At 33.3% G+C, this 17,098-nt stretch overlaps 1 protein-coding gene across 1 annotated transcript; it reads right to left on the reverse strand.

The window, feature by feature from the left end:
* Positions 1 to 7,274: 7,274 nt before the first annotated feature.
* Positions 7,275 to 13,346, reverse strand: LOC145106188 (P53/DNA damage-regulated protein). Its single transcript, XM_079043207.1, has 5 exons — positions 12,971 to 13,346; positions 8,952 to 9,042; positions 8,609 to 8,870; positions 7,824 to 7,968; positions 7,275 to 7,600 (listed from the first exon to the last, which is right to left on the reverse strand). The coding sequence occupies exons 2-5, from the start codon at positions 9,033 to 9,035 to the stop codon at positions 7,597 to 7,599; spliced, it is 495 nt and encodes a 164-aa protein (XP_078899333.1). The 5' UTR covers positions 9,036 to 9,042; positions 12,971 to 13,346; the 3' UTR covers positions 7,275 to 7,596.
* Positions 13,347 to 17,098: the final 3,752 nt, after the last annotated feature.

Here is a 17,098-nt window from a genome sequence, read left to right on the forward strand (position 1 = left end):
CTCTTACTCAAATATATATCCTATCAATTTGTCCTGGTGATATGCAACCCGAAATGGACCATGCTATTCTTGGGTCAAGTACATACCAATTATAGTTATGGGCTTAGACACCTAATCCAACAGTCCTAGGCTAAGGCATCACAAATCAGGCAACGTTTCACACTAACTCTGCAAGATTCCTTCGCCTACCTCTAGCTAGCATGCAATTCTACCAGCTCATAATATAAACATATCTGTTCTACACTACTTAAAATATAAATTGAGGTATTTTGGGAAACTGCCGCTCAAGCGCTGGTCGATTGTACACACTGCTTCTTTGGGTTTTACTCCTGTAAAAGTCTTCATTTCTTGTTAAGTTCTTAAAAATTTGTCAGATCCTTAGTTTGAGTTTGGAATCACCAGAGGTTCATCCAAATCCCTCAAACCAGGGCTCTGATGCCAAATTGTAACACCTCAAATTTTAGACCAAATTTATCATTTTTAAGTTACCAAAAATCATAGTTTCACAACCAAGTTATCAAATACATGATTATCCCAAAACAACCAGTATCATAATTATCAGAGTTCATAAACATGTCCCAGTGGTAAATTCCCCAGCGCATGTGTACAGTCAGACCTTCGCCTTCAGGCGGTCCTGCGAAGTACCTGCCACATATAAGTCAACAAATGTAAGCTCAAATCTTAGTGAGTTCCCCAAAATACCACATATAACATAGCATAAATAAACAGTTATGGGTTATCCATAACCCTGGGGGCTATCAGCAGTCCCAGTGACCTAACAGCACGCCTGGTGGGTTATCAGCAACGTTGGTTGGCTATCAGCAGCCTCAGTCACATATAATTAACAAAACATAACATAACAGCTAGACCCAGTTGGTCATCATAAATACAGCCATCCTACCATAGAGGTAAAAGTAAGTGAGGAGACTCACCTGATACTGATGATACGAAAACCTAGCACCCGAACTGCCGGATCTAGACTCCACCTAGTCAACAAAATAATTAACCCTAATTAATAATTAAGGTGTGCGAGTCCAAATCCCACGGCTAAGCCTTTTAAGGGAAAAATGACCATTTTGCCCTTCTCATGGTCCAAAAACCCTAAAACTTGACCAAGGGTCAAAGTCAATGAAAGTCAACACTCAGCGCGTACGTTGAGCGTACAACTCCATACGTTGGGCGTACAACAAGGTCAGAATGCATCAGGGGAGGATCAGACTACGCTGCGCGTAGCCAGGAGTACGTCGGACGTACTCCATCACTCTCTAAATCCACTAAGTTGGTGTCTTAATCCTTTAAGACAACCAACCCAACTATAGATATGACTAATTAAGACCTCTTAATCCGTAAAGTTATGGGCTTTAAGACATTGCATGGCTAGGAAAGGCTTAAAGAATCACTTCATCCATTCTAACCTACTTTACTCATGCATGAGCCAAAGGAGAAGATCAAACAAGCTTTTTTATGAATCTAAATGTCCTAATATGCATGAAAGGACAACTTAAACCCTCTAGAGAGTCCTAAACTGATACAGGTCCAAACTTGGGGACTTTTAGCTCATAAATCTTAAACCAAGGAGATCTAGAAGAACACTTGCCAAGGTATAAACTTTATACCTGAAAATGATGCACAAAGGTGGGAAGTTTCTGGATCTTCAAGCTTGCTAGCATCTTCTTTTTCTTTTCTAACCTCCTTCTTCAACTACAAGAGCCAAGAACGCTCAAAACTTGCAATAACTCACACAAGCCACTCACACGAGATTAGGGTTTATGGGAGGGTTGGAGGCTGATAAGGGTGGCTAAAAATGAAGCCATAATGTGCTTTAAATAGGGGTAACCCTTAAAATTAGGGTTTTACATCTGAGCTAGTACGCCCAACATACCACATGTACACCCAGCGAACTAGCTGGCTCTCCGCGACCATGCATGCTGCATGAGTATGCTACGCGTACTCATATGTACGCCCTGCGTACAACCCCTTTTTGCAAGCTTTTTTCTATTAGGGGCCAAATGTGTCACTTTTGATAAAGATTCAAGGAATGATAAAATGTATCTTATTTTGGGTTGTTACAATAAAGCTTTAGACATCTAACCATTTCTATTTTTTTTTATTTTTTTTTTATCCCCTTGGTTATATTCTAGTTTTAAATACTTTTCATTTATTTAACTATTTAATTATTCCTATCAAAGTTTTTTTATTTATAAAATGTTTATGTACTACATTCTAATGATAATATAATTTAAAATATTTCATGTTAACTTATTTTATGTTTGAAAAACAACTATTTAAATGTAGAAAATTTATAAAAACGTTTTAAATAGATAAGGGTAAATTAGTTATATTTATAAAAAAAAGTATTTAAATAAGCTTAACCATTGAAATGGTAACTTATTTAGAAGTCAAGATTAATTATATGACGATGTGACATTTATTTTAAATGATAATATAATACAATCATTAGAGACAATCTAAGTTGGAAGTATGAGAAGGGTGGACTTATTTTTTTTATATATTCTAGCCTTTTAATGTTAACTAGGCATCTCATAATGTCTATATGTGTCGTTCATGTCATCCACATCAAAAGTTAATTTATTTTATTATTTATTTATTATTTTGTTATTTATACATTAATATTTATTTATTTAATTATAAATCTTGGTTTCGTTAGAAATTTTATTTAACCTTTATCTTTATGTTCGTTCTTTCTATCTTCATGAAGACAACTTTGGTTATAATTTTGAAAAACAAACATACAAATATAGTTGCTATAAAAATAAGATATAACAAGAAGTTTTGAGGTATACGTTGGTGTTTGGTACCACTTAATCACTTATAGCATCACAGAAACACATATCATGGTGTTGTTCTTTCTATGCAACTAGGAATGAGTACTTCTCGAAGCAGGGGTGAGCAAAAACCGAACCGCAAACCGAAAAACCGAGACCGTAAAACCGAAACCGAATATAAAACCGATGATGCGCCATAAAAACCGAAAAACCGCAGTACTTAATCTATTATATATATATATATATATATATATATATATATATATATATATATATATATATATATATATATATAATAAAAGGATATTTTGTTAAACAATCGTTTGTTCTTATCCACTATGCATTGCTAGTTTTTTTTATGATCAAACAGATTGTCTGCATCTTAATTATAATAGTTCAATACATATCGATTGAAGGCAAACGGGCAACAAGCTGCGCCGCTAGCCCTTTTTGGATGGCAAAACCAATTCTTTTGAAAACAACATTTGTGGATCTAGGAGATATGACATTAGAATGCATGACCCGTTGGACTCTATTGAGGAGCTCCACCGCCTCTGGTGCGAGAAAACCAAATGTATCGAATGCAAAAGGTACAAACACATGTTGATTTTCTATACATGCATTCTTGTGCTTTACCACTTTGCACGCAGCGGCTTTCAAAGCGGCATGCCCTGCTGTGAAACCCCCGCTCCCCAAACCAACGAGAGGAGAGACCCCAGTAAGATCCACGCACGCATGCTTCCCTCCTATCCATCCAAAGACCAAAATGTCAGTCGTTTTAAGTGTGAACATTTCATCTTGCGGGTCCGTCAAAAAGTTCACTGGCGCTTCTTTCTTCACAGAAATATCAGCACGCAGACAAGCATCAAAGAGAACATCCCGAACCACATCATGTCTGTACTTGAAACCAGGGAGCTCTCTACAATGAACCGCGTGTTCCCCAAAGGTATCCAAACATGCCTTGCAGCAAACTGGGCATATCTCGTCAATTGGGAATAGGGGAATCATGAGGCGGTAACGAAGGATAGTTCGGTACTCCACATGAGACATATGCTGGCCAAGACCATCAATAGGGATAGTTAATAGAAAATCCTGAGCATGAGGTGCCCGCAGACACTCAAAGACTACTTTCATTTTGCTTTGCAGTTTGAGCATTTGTATTAATTGCATACCATTAACATTTTTCATTTTGCTTATGACAAGCATAATGCAATTCAAATCAAAAGACACATTTTTATATAAACAATAATGATTAACTGAGCAATGCAATTTCAGATTATAAAATCAAATCCTTTGCAAGACAACATATAATACAGGCCTCAAAATCCTAATATCATAAATAACTATATATATTTCGATCGGAATTTACAAAATAACATAAAACTATTTCATAGGCATATTAAATACGTTTAAATTGGTCAAAATGATGATTATTTGTAACAAAAATATGAAAATAAAATAAAGTCCACAAAATTCTACATTTAAACCGTACCTTTTTAACCACAAAACCGAACCAACACATTTTTTGGTTAAAAACCGAAACCTCACCGAATGGAACCGAAACCGCATGTAAAACCGCAAAACCGCACCAAAACAAAAACCGCACCTATCGGTTTTTACCCTACAGAAACCGCACCATGCGGTTTGTGGTTCGGTTTGGCACGAAAACCGCACCATGCTCACCCATATCCCGAAGGGTCTTCCATGTTGATATTATTCTCGCATGAGTATTTTTTATTCTGAATATTTAGAAGTTTAGTGACCAAAGAATAAAAAATTAACCGCTACTTGCCATTTATTGGCATGAACCATGATAAAATTCATGTTTTTGTATCCTACGTCCACATTAATATCTAACACACTAGATAAACACCTTATATTAAGTCCATTAGCCCACCATTTATTTCTACGTATCATGGCATATTTCAATATATCTACATACATATATTTCCTTCAAAATATGTTCTAAAAGTAATTCTACAAACGAACTCACAAATAACCACACTTGTTTTTTCTAGATTAAATATACCAAAACCTAAAATCAATAATAACTCATTATAAATGAGTTCTAACATACTACATATATATTTCCTATTCGTTTGTTATGTCAAATAACTACCCATCTACCATAAAATGCAACATTAATACTTAAAATGGGCTAACCCTATAAATAGGATGTTACACTTGAAGCCCCATATCACCTTATAAGGTATATACATAAGGCTGCCCGGAGTGGGAGGCTGGAACACGCGTGGAGGCCAACATGTCAGCCTCCAAGACGCGTGAACACCGCCCCCAACTCCGGTGGGTTGGGCTTGGCGTCTTCACGGAGACGAGAGAAGACACGTGATTTGATTGGCTACTCCACTTTTTTGACCGTTGCTGCATTTGATCGTTTATAAAAAAAATTAATTATTTATTTATTTATTTACCATACATTCTCTATATATATCACCATTTTTTTCTCATTTCAAACACACACACCACAACTTTTGAACACAAACATATACACTACCAAAAAATTGTTCTTTCCTCCATGGATCCAAACCAAAATACACCACCAACCCCGAACACCCCAAACACTCCAAATGATCCGCTAGCAAATATTGGCTACATGCAATTGTTATCATCCCCCGTTGCACAACAACCTCTATTCACCAATCTTTCATATCACCCACACTACTACCAACAACAACCACCACCACTTGTTCAATCCCAATTTTAACCCTTTCAACAACAACCTCCTCCGCAATTTCAGCCTCAAACTTTCCAACGTCAACAAAGTTCACAACCATCTCAAGTTCCATTATCTCAATCTCAACCCGTAAACCTCGACATTGAAGACGACGACGAACGGGTTCAAGAAACACAACCAAGTCGTAGAAGGCAAAAAAAATCAAAAGATTCAACAAAAAAGAAAAATACCCAATGGACCGAGGAGGAGGAGGCAGCTTTAGCTAAAGCTTGGATTTTCATATCACAAGACGGGGGTGTCGGGCAACGGGCAATCGGGACAAAGCTTTTGGAATCGTGTTTTAGACCACTTCCACGAGTTATTAGGAAGACAAACGAGCCAGACATACGACTCAGTCAAGGCTAAATGGCGTGACCTTAGAGCGGTTTGTACCAAATTTAACGGCGTATTTGACAATCTAAAAAATATGCATCGAAGTGGTAGCAACGATTTCAACATTTTATCAACGGCGTATTTGACAATCTAAAAAATATGCATCTATGTGTTTTTATGTTTTTCTAGTAATTTAGGTTTAATTTTCTATGTTTTAAATTATGTAACGTGGTTTTAATTAATATAAAATATTTTATTATATTATAAATTATGTTTTTATCTAATTTAGTCATAAAAGATAAGAAAAAAGTTATGTATTTTATAAATTATGTTATTTATTTAATATAATGTTAAAAAATAAAAAAATAAAAAAAAAATGAATGTTGTTAGTGATGACCATTTCCTATGTGGAGTGGGTTGGTGGTGAAGGTGACGTGGCGCAAAGGTGGCACCACTTTTCCGGTGGGTTGGTGGTGACCACTCCACATGCCTAAAGCAAAGCAACTAGTGAGCAAAGATATGTGGCTTTAATACAATAATACTTGCTCTCAAGAAAGACGTTGATCCAACATTCAATTCAATAACCATTTTAAGAATCTACGGTGTCGTAGGTCAACATAGCTTGACAAAAGGGCAATACTAATAAACATGAGATGTATGCTTTTGAAGTATCTTGTTAATAGATAACAAATATAAGAATAGTATATGAGTATATCAATCCACTTTAAAGGTCTTGTGATTAAAGTTCTTTTGTACAACGAATACATACTATTTTCCCTATCATATGTTATTGTTACAATTCACACCACTCTACAAGCGCTTGTGTTTGAAGCTTTTAAACGAGAAATTTTGTACAAAGAATACATGAAAAAATGTTTGCCATGTTAATGTTGTGGTCAATTTTCCAATTGATATGGAACCTCAAAAAGTTACATGTTTTGTCAACATATGACACTTTAATTATGGAGCCACAAAGATTCCAAGATGTGACATTGCATATGTCTGAGAATTATATGAACCGTTGTCATATGGCTCGTAAGTACATCTAACTGAAACTCATGATCTTAGAACATTATCATGATAACATGTTTATACATAAGTACATCTATGACCCAATATTAGCATACAAACTCTTGCCTTTAGTCTCATTTCATGTCCTTATGTGGAACCAAATGTCTTACTCATTAATAGTACACATATGCCAAGCAATGTGCGTAATTACTAAAGGCATGTTTAGATAAAATAACTGATAACTGAAAGCTAAAAGCTAAAAGCTAGTTATTTACTCTAAATTAACAAATAACAATTATTCTGGGTAATCTCGAATATACCTGACAATTGTAAAAACCTCAAATGTATTTGGCTACAAACTTTTTAAATTCTTAAATATCTAGTTATTTTTGTGTGTCTATAAATAACAATTATTCAAGATGTTTCTAAAAATAGAATATAAACCCAAAAACCATAACAAGAAACATTAATGTTATACTAATTAATGAGTTATATTCAATGGACTATTTGACCCATAGCAAGAACCGGTTGAATTTAGTTAGCATAGAAATAAACATCACAAATCTTTAATTCTTTTTTTCAAGCATGAGCAAAAAAAGCGTTTTTTCATTAATTGATACATAATTCCAATATGTAGAAAAGAATCATAACCATTCAGTTTTGTTACTTCTTTTCACTTGTTTGTTTGTGATCATTTTCTTTCTTCTGCAAAAGGTTGTTGAATCAACAAATTCACCTGAAAAGTACAAACAACATGAAATTTCATATAAATTTATCACACGTTTGATTTACATGTAGGAATGGAATCAACTCTACTTTATACATATTATAATATACTATTAACGATATTTCATTTACAAACACAAAAAATCAAACATAAAAAAAAACACATTAAAACCCAAATACAATTGATATATAAGGTTTCAAGAAAAAAAATAGAAAACAATTTGAGAACTTACCTTGGTTTATCTTGTAATGTGACTAATGACTTTAATACCCCTGGTCCAATCTTATCAGCAAGAACACCTTGTTCTGATATGAAGAGCGACTTCTCCTTTACATAACTTTGTAGTTTTTTAACATCAAAATCTAGCTTCGTTTGATCTACATTAACAATTATATTAATTTTGAATAATGATCAAATAAATATTGAATACATAAAAACATCTCGGATACCATAAAATTGTACTATAGACAGAAAGCATCGATAAGACTAGTCTTTAATGAATCCAAATTATATTATTGATGATACCTACTAGTCTTTGTGATGTAATTTTTTTTGTGGGCCATTTTCTATATTTGGTAAAGAAAGCGATACATCTAAAATTTAAATTGCTAAGGGTAAAAACTAAAAAGAATATAAGTTAAATAAATGGGCCATGACACTCTTCAAGGTGTGTACTAAAGGGAGCACATCTTCTACAAGAACATGCATGCCACTTGTTAAACGATACCTCAAGTCAATATATATTTAAAAAAAAAAAAAAAAAAAATTGTGATGCCACTTAGTATCTATAAAATTTGTGAAATCTTTATAACATAATAATACATTAAGGATGACAGCTTGCAAGATGAAGATATTAAGAGGAGATTGGGTTGTTACTTTCAATCTTTATTAAATGATGCAACTTTTACAAATAAGCATAAGTTGTTCTAGAAAAGCAATCCCAAACACCCCCTAATCAAAGAGTAAGGGCAAAATAGGAAAACATCATTTGAGGAAATGCAGTGAAAACCAAGTTACCTTTCTCCAAGATAGTATGAGCTGCATGAAATGGGACCCGAGCAAATATATCAGTTCCTGGGAACATCATCCATGTTTTGTCATTAGAGTCATGATTCCCACAAGTTGCACATATCTCTTTAACCAGAGGCTTTGACTGGTCAACTTCCTTCATCAATAACTCAAATGGTGAAGGGACACTTGTTTTTGTTGTTCGGGCTCTTTTCCTTAGTGCAGTCAATGCTTCCCTGTTCCCATTTCTCAATCTGTCATTCTCGACTAACTGTCATCGGTAAGGGGCAAAATAGTCATTTTACATAGGGACCAAATTTGTAATTTACCCCAGCCAAAATAGTCATTTTACCTGGTGCCTTGCAAGTAAAAGTTCCTCTGCTTCAGTCTCGATCTCAATCAGCTTTCCTTGAAATTTCTTCATTGTATCATCCATTTTTAATCTGTTAAACATACATAAACTTGATTTTATTGAGTCGATGATAATAATATTTTAATCAAAATGATATATTAGTGAATAACCTATTGGTTTTCATTTTGGATATTGATTAGATAAAACATATATTACAGAGAACGAATAAATTTGGCATTTAAAAGTACTTGAAATAAAACAATGACATTGTAAATTAATTTGAAGAATATAACTAAAAACTATGTTTTTTGCACCAATAGGCATTTGGATTTCATCTACCCATACCATAAACCCAACTTCTTGCAAGAATGCAAGTTCAAGCAGAAAAGAGTGTGTTTTGACGAAAATACCCCTGGCCATTACAAACTAGAAATGATCATTACGTGTTTTTGACCAAAATACACCCGGAAATATCAAAAACTGCCAATGAACCAAACAAAGTACTTCCTCAAGATTGTTCAAATTTGTGATTACTTGAAAGTTTATCATGTTTCAGGGAAGTGGTGTGGTGGTGGTTGGAGGTGGCAGACAGGTAGGTTTATGATATTTGCAATGGCCTAAATGAGAAGTAACTTTTTAGTTCTAATGGACAGGGGTATTTCAGTCAAAACAAGCATTTGGCATGCATACCAAATACCAATTATGTTTCAAGATGTACACATAGAGCCATCTTCATCTTCTAACTTTGCTCACATAGTTTAGCCTTGTGGCACAAATTCTTAAGAACAACACAAGATTAGAATTTAGAATATACATTCACATCTTCAGTGGTAATAGCAACTTCATCTATAACTTCACTCACATAGGGGTAGGTACCTAAGGACAAACTGATGAATTTTATAATGTTTCTTTCATTGTCACACAGTTGTGTATCAATAAACACATTTTCATCATCAGAAACACCAAAATATAGCACCAATTACGTACATTTATAACGATGAGCAGATTTCCATCTGCTAATTCCTCTTTAATCCATCAAGCATTACACAATACTTTTATTCATCATATGTCACTTTCTAAGGACTTTATATGCCTTGAATCCATTTGATGTACAAGGTACAACCCATCAATGCACACTTTACACTTTGTACACCTTTATAACATGGAACTTTGCTCTAGGCACCTTCCTTAATACTTACTTTGTGTAGTGTGACACCCCTAATTTTTTTTTATTTTTTTTTCACAACAGGATAACATATTTCCCCCATATATCGAGGAAGAAACATCATTATGTCAACCATCATATAACATAGATTATTAGAAATTTTAGCAATCTACATGATTACTATACATAATGGGTGTCACCACACAATTTTAAGACCAATCTTCTTATTTATGTATTTTATTACTAATAGATATATTCACTGTATTGGCGATTAAATCGTATACCCTTTTTATTCATGCGTCTAACATCCACTTACCCCATGTCCTTATAGAATTTGGATATTGTTTGTAGTGGTGTTTGTATCTTCAATGGGGATGATAACTTCTCTCATCATCACTGTTAAGAATCTGATTCGTTTTGTCCTAAATCTACCAATATATATACAAGACTAAATGGTTCAATTGTTATATAAGAACATCCCTTAGAAGAGAACCAACTGAAGTGTGATTATGTGCCCCAAAACTTTAATGCTTCAATTGTTATATTAATATTCATTACCTACAGCTATTATAGCAATTATAATCAATATATAACCAAACAAACCATGATGATATGTCAAATACTTGATCATTTTAATTATAAAGTACAAAATAAAACAGAAATCAAATACAAAATCACAAATCAAAGTCAAAGTCAGAACTAAGAAATCCAATACAAAGCCTGAAATCAGATACAAGGTCGGAAATTCAGAATTCTCATAAATTGAAATACAAAGTCAGAAATCAGAAATTCTCATAAACTTCAACATTTCAACTGCAAAGTCAGAAAGTCAAAATACATTTACAAAATTGGAAATTCATAAACTCATTTACAGAATCAAAAATTCAGTTATAAAAAAAAAAATCAATACTCAAGACTCAGTCCCTCAAACAGTTTAATGATCAATTTGGTAAAATAAGGAGTGAATCTGTGTGCCCATACATTGTTACAAACCTAGAAATTCACAATTGTCACACTCATAGATTCTTACAAGTTATAAAGAATCATGAGTCGACAATTACATGATCAATTTGATAAATGAAAGGAACTATGATTATGTGAAACTGTGAAAAAATAACAGAAACCAAAAACATGAATACGTGATGAATTTTTTTCAATAATCTTAAACAATGATACCAAGGCTAAATTTCATACTTTACTGGATTTTTTGGTTATCAAGTTTAGAAGCATGTATGTGCAATAACACATAATTTTTTGAAACTATTCGTTACAGAGATGTTTAGTATCATAGATAAATAGAGACTTCTGTGGAAATTTTCAGAATCTTCTACTCAAGCACTGAACGAAAACAAACAGAGTTAGTTTGAATTATGGGAACTAGACCTACTTCAGATAAACCCACGATTGAACTATTTTCATAAAGATATAAGTCAATTATAAATCCAACAAACTCCAAATTAAAAAATTTCAAACAAAACCCAAATCCTCTAAACCAGATAAAACTAACAACAAATTGAGTAGCACTGGTAGTCTAAGGCAACAAAAGCCTAAAGCAAGATGAGATAGCATTTTATAACCAAAACAAAATTACAAGCTACCTAGGATTTATCAGCTATAGTTATTAATTAATCCACATATAGAAAGACATTTATAAAAATCGCTTAGGTGATGTTTGTTTTTGAAGAGGTAAAATGCATGCAGTCGTGTTCCACGTCTGCAGAAGAAGATGTAGACCATAAAATGTTTGTTTTTTAAAGTCTGCAGTCTGCAAAAAGAAAACTGATAAAAAAAACATAAAAAGCAATGGATACATCATACAACCAACAACCCTTTGTATAATTAATTATCCATTTGTTCCAAAAACCCTTAACTATTATTATGGTTTAAGAATACATACAGACAATCAATATTTTATGTTCTCATGTGCTTACAATACATACACACAGGCAATAATGTCTGTTTTGTCAATGCGTTGAGGTAGGAACTTGAAGGGAATCTGGATAAAAGCTTAAAATTTGTCAATGCATTATGGAGTGTTACTGTTCATCTTTTCAAATTTTAACATAAGTGTCTATCAGATGTTTCTCAAACACATAAAATAGAACAACAATTAAAAAGTCAAACATATGACTTGTGAGGTACTGAATTCAAGAGTGGCTCGTTTTTTTTTCTTCAAGAAACTATAACCATACTTAATAAGTGAAGCTAAGACCAAAACCTTGGTATAAAAATACGACTTCTATTATACCCCCACATTCTTTAAAAGATGTGTAGATAATACGAATTTCACCAACTGTATGTAAAAGCCTAAAAGGTAAGACTTATATCTATAATTTACAGTAAAGAACACTTGTTTGTAGTGAAGCTTTACGACAGCAGTAGTTTCTGGCTGCAAAAAGTAAAACTAGAAAGGTGTATGGCTGAAGGTTGTGATGCCCTTTTTATAAAAAGAGTAACAGAGTAGTCAAAACACCAATTAGAATTGATTAGGATTCATATGAGCTACCAAACAGAATTGATTAGGATTCATGTGTACATGTACATTGAATAACTGTTGGCATAAGTAAACTGTAAACACATTAAACTGAACTGAAGTATAAGTATAACTATGGGATTTATCTAGTGCTTTAAGATTCTCTTGGGCAATTTACCAATTGCCCAAACACTTGGCGTGCTCAATGTTGTTGTATAGGAACCCACAACAAATAGTTAATCCCAAAATTTCTTTAACAACAAACCATTTTAAAATTTACTTGCTTGAAAATCTGAGATTTTTAGATGTTAATCAGTTCAAAAGAGGCACCAACTTTTGGAAACAACAAGCAGATATTAGATTTTTGTAGCAATTTCGTACCTGAAGTATGGAGGAGATCGGAGGTCGCAAGGGTGGAGACCGGCGTTGTCGAGAGCGGAGATCAGCGCTGGCGGAGCTTGGCGTCGGATGTCTGCCCTAGGTGGTGGGAGTCGATTTCAGGGAGGTGGGAGTGATATCAGAAAGCGTGGGAAATGTGCGAGGTAGACGATGGGGGCGGCGGTGCTGTGCAAAGCCGACGATGGGAGGAGGTGGTCGGCGCTGGAGTTGGTCGGAGGTCGGAGGAGACGGGAGGGATGATGTAGTGAAGGAGGGTGGTGTTTGATGGAGGCGTACGTATGAGGGGGAAGGACGGAACGGCGCACTTTTTTTCTTGACCGGTACAAACCAGAGTTTTTGACAAAAAAAAAAAGGTGTATTTTTAAAAAAAATATTTCCCAAATCAATAGCCCTATATTATCTTCCTAGGGATCTAATGTTCACGTCTCGTTTCTTCTAGACGCCTCCTCCTCCTTTTCTTCCTCACGCCTCCTCACAAGTTCAACTTACACTATGTGGTATGGGCCAAAAAACGATGATATTGCCGACGTGGATCAACCGAAACGGCGTTATAACGGGAGAACACCGCCCCCCGTTCTCGTTATATCTCGTTATTGTTGCATCTTGTTGCCGTTATCACCAGATGAAAGTATGAAACGCCCAAAATTTTGAACGTTAGGCCTCGTCCGTTGACAACGATCACTTGATTAAATAAAAAAAAATTCTAATTATAAATACATTTCATTCTCATACATTTTATACACATTTTCATTCTTTTTTCTATATTTTATAAAATCTACTTCTATTTCAACAACAAAAAATAGAGCAAAATCCAAACACCCCTCCACCTAACCAAAACTCAAACACACAACCACCACCTCTAACACAACCATTTGTTGAAACGCAAACGGGAGGGAGAGGGAAAGCTATAGCGGTTGACATGGAAAATGAGGAAGCTCTACATTGGTGGACACCGGATGAAGAAAATGCTTTGGCGCAAGCGTGGTGTGATACTACTTCAAAAGACGAATGTCGCGGAAATAGGATGAAGAAATGTGCTTATTGGGAGACGGTGTGCAAAAAATTTCACACTATATTGAAGAAAAAAACATATCGCAATACAGACATGCTTAGTAGCAAATGGATTCAAATTAGCAAGAGGTGCACAAAATTCAATGGTATTTACAACCGGCTTAAGGCGCAACAACAAAGCGGAACCAACGACTTTGATTTGTTCAAAGCTGCAAAAGAACAATATCGGGTCGAGATGGGACATATGTTTGAGTTCAAGAAAGTGTAGGAGTTGGTGTGATTTGATCCAATTTGGATTAAAACTCCTACATCGTAGTAAAATGTAATGTATTAGGTTTAATTAATGTTGTCTTTTAAAATTAATGTTGTTTTTATTGTAATCTTAATTTTAGTTATTAAAAATTATGCCTTTTTTTGTTTTTTTAATATTATGTTTTAAAAAAATATATTTTATTTATATATTATGTTTTATTTAAAATATTTTTTTTAAACAACAAAAATAAATCCGGAAAAAAAATAAAAAAGAAATAACAAAATGGAAAAAAGTTGGTGTTATAACATGCTCTTAACATGGTGACCATTTCCCCATTTGGTGTTATAACACCATTGGTGATGTGGCATTTGAAGTGACACCAAAATGGTGTTATAACTAGTTATTTGCACATACTCAATGCTCTTAAAGAGGAAAAGGAAAGAAAATTGGTGGAAGTAGGAAGAAAGTAAATTTTAGGAGAAATAACAAAATAATTCATTTTCCCTCCTAACTTTCCTTCCGATTTGGAAAATTTTTGGGAGAAAGAACAAAATGATTCATTTTCATCTCAATTCTCTCAAACTCGGGAACACAAAATGCATATTTCTTTTCCTTTCTTTTCTCTTCTTTTCTCTCCTTACTGTCTTTGCTTTGCTTTTGATAAAACTTGGAAACTAGGCGTAAAAGAGGCTTCTTTTTTCTTTCTTCCCTTCGGGTAGGGTTTTTGACTGTAGACACATATTAACGAATTTAGATTAGGTAGGGATTTTTGTTCCTGATGTGTTTTTTGTTCATGATTTCTGAATTATGGGTTTTTAATTTTGATTTGCTTTTCATTCAATAGCACAGATGACCTGATTTAAGGGTTGGATTTAGATTAGGGGTTTTTTTTTGTTTCGGTTTTGTTATTGCCCCTGTGATTTGCAGGTTTTCTGTGTGGATTGGTGGTGGACGTTTTTCTTCTTATTTGGTTATTGCACTTTAACTTTTAACCATATGATTTGATCTAGTAAAACTAACAAAAAATATTTTTTATATATATATAAAATGTGCTTCATCTTCATCATTTGCAGGTTTTATGTGTTTTATATGTATGGACTAAGCATAAACAAATTATCTACATTAATAGCAAAAATGTTTATAAAACCGTAATATATATATATATATATATATATATATATATATATATATATATATATAGAGAGAGAGAGAGATGTAAGTTCAATTGAGAAAAAAAATAAAAGGTTGAGAATGGGGGAATCATTCTCAGCCAATCGTTTATCTAACATGTTCACCTTAAAAAAAAGCACGTGTCCCTTTTTTATTAAGGGTATCTTTGTAAATTAGCAACTTTTTTACATAGAACTTATCTGTTCGTTGTTGTTATCAGTTTTCAATTTGATGATATCTTTAGCTCGTTTGAATCGGATATGAGGAATTCATTATGAAGATTCTTTTCTTTATATAACTCGTTAGCAATTATATGTATTTTTCCATTAATCGTGAAGTTTCGCATCTATGTTTCAGTTTTCTTCTTCGTATCCAGTTTCCAATTTGATCAGGTATGTATATGGTTTGATTCGGATAAATCGGAGTTCATTATCAAGATTATTGCTTTATATAATTTGTTTGGAATTACGCGTATTATTTTCGTTTTGGAGTTGTTTAATCGGAGTTCATTATCAAGATTATCAAGTTTCGAATATGTATTGGAGTTATTTCATCGGATTTTTGTTATGTTTGAGATATTTATTTCGAATCGGAGCTGATTTAATTTTTAATCGGATATATCGTTGTAGTTTTTATGCTCTGAACTAAGAGAGATTGCTTAATTACATCATCTGATCGATCTGATTTAAGTTTCTTTTAGATATTTTGTACGTTGAGGTGAGATATATTCGAAATTAACTAGGTTTTCATCTTTACGACTTTTTTTGTGAGATATATTCGATATTAAGATTGTTTTTGTTTATTTATACAGATCATTTGGTTTATTATGTCGAATTCTAGTGTTATTGATGGTGATTTGTATTCTTCTATGAGTGAGAGTGAAGAAGAAGATGTTGAGAACTCATTTTTTGAAGGTATCAGTTATTGATTTTTTAATTTTGTTGATTATCATTTAATAAATTGTTGTCTTATTCATATATGAATAAACGTGTGATAATTGTAATTTCGAATTTTTTATATTTTTCGTTTTATTCATATATGAATAAGTTATGTTTATTTTATATATTTGAATGCTCATGAATTTTATGTATTCATATATGAATGTTTTTTGTTTTATTCATATGAGTTTTATGTATTCATATATGATTTGTTTTATTCATATATTATTGTTTTATTCATGCATTATTATATTTATTTAGATTTATAATTTTTTAGGTGGTGAATCTTCGAGTTCAGTTCATGATGTGCAATATTGTGATGATATAATTGGAGAACATGTCTATAAGTCAGATGTACCTGTTCAACTTATTCCATTTAAGGGTTTAATCTTCAAATCATTAAAGTTGGCTATCAAAATGTATTTTGAGTATGCTGAAATTGGTAGTTTTGATGTTAGACTGAGCACGCAGTCAAGGTTTGATAACAAGATTATAAAGAAGAAACATGTTATATGTAATCGTGGTGGCAAACAGAAAAAGAAATCTTGTGACACATTGGGTACAAGTAGTGTTAGGAGGAAACGAAATTCAAATTCAAGAGCTATTGGTTGTCAAGCAAAGATTATATTTGAATCTGTGTATGGAACTCCAGATTATAAAGTTTTTCAGTTTGATGAACTTCACAACCATCCACTTGAGAAGAGAAGCGATTTAAAAAAAGCGAGGCAAATGTCATAT

This window comes from Lactuca virosa, chromosome 4 (genome assembly GCF_052849685.1).
Source record: "Lactuca virosa cultivar CGN04683 chromosome 4, Lactuca_virosa_CGN04683_v6, whole genome shotgun sequence".
In the NCBI taxonomy this organism is placed as follows: Eukaryota; Viridiplantae; Streptophyta; class Magnoliopsida; order Asterales; family Asteraceae; genus Lactuca; species Lactuca virosa.

What these genes read in the sequence shown, in the direction of transcription:
- LOC145106188 (XM_079043207.1), bottom strand. Translation starts at nt 9,035, where the DNA reads ATGGATGATACAATGAAGAAATTTCAAGGAAAGCTGATTGAGATCGAG. An exon ending in TTTTACTTGCAAGGCACCAG is followed by an intron (nt 8,871 to 8,951) that starts GTAAAATGACTA and finishes TACCGATGACAG; the next exon opens with TTAGTCGAGAATGACAGATT. An exon ending in TCATACTATCTTGGAGAAAG is followed by an intron (nt 7,969 to 8,608) that starts GTAACTTGGTTT and finishes TTGTTAATGTAG; the next exon opens with ATCAAACGAAGCTAGATTTT.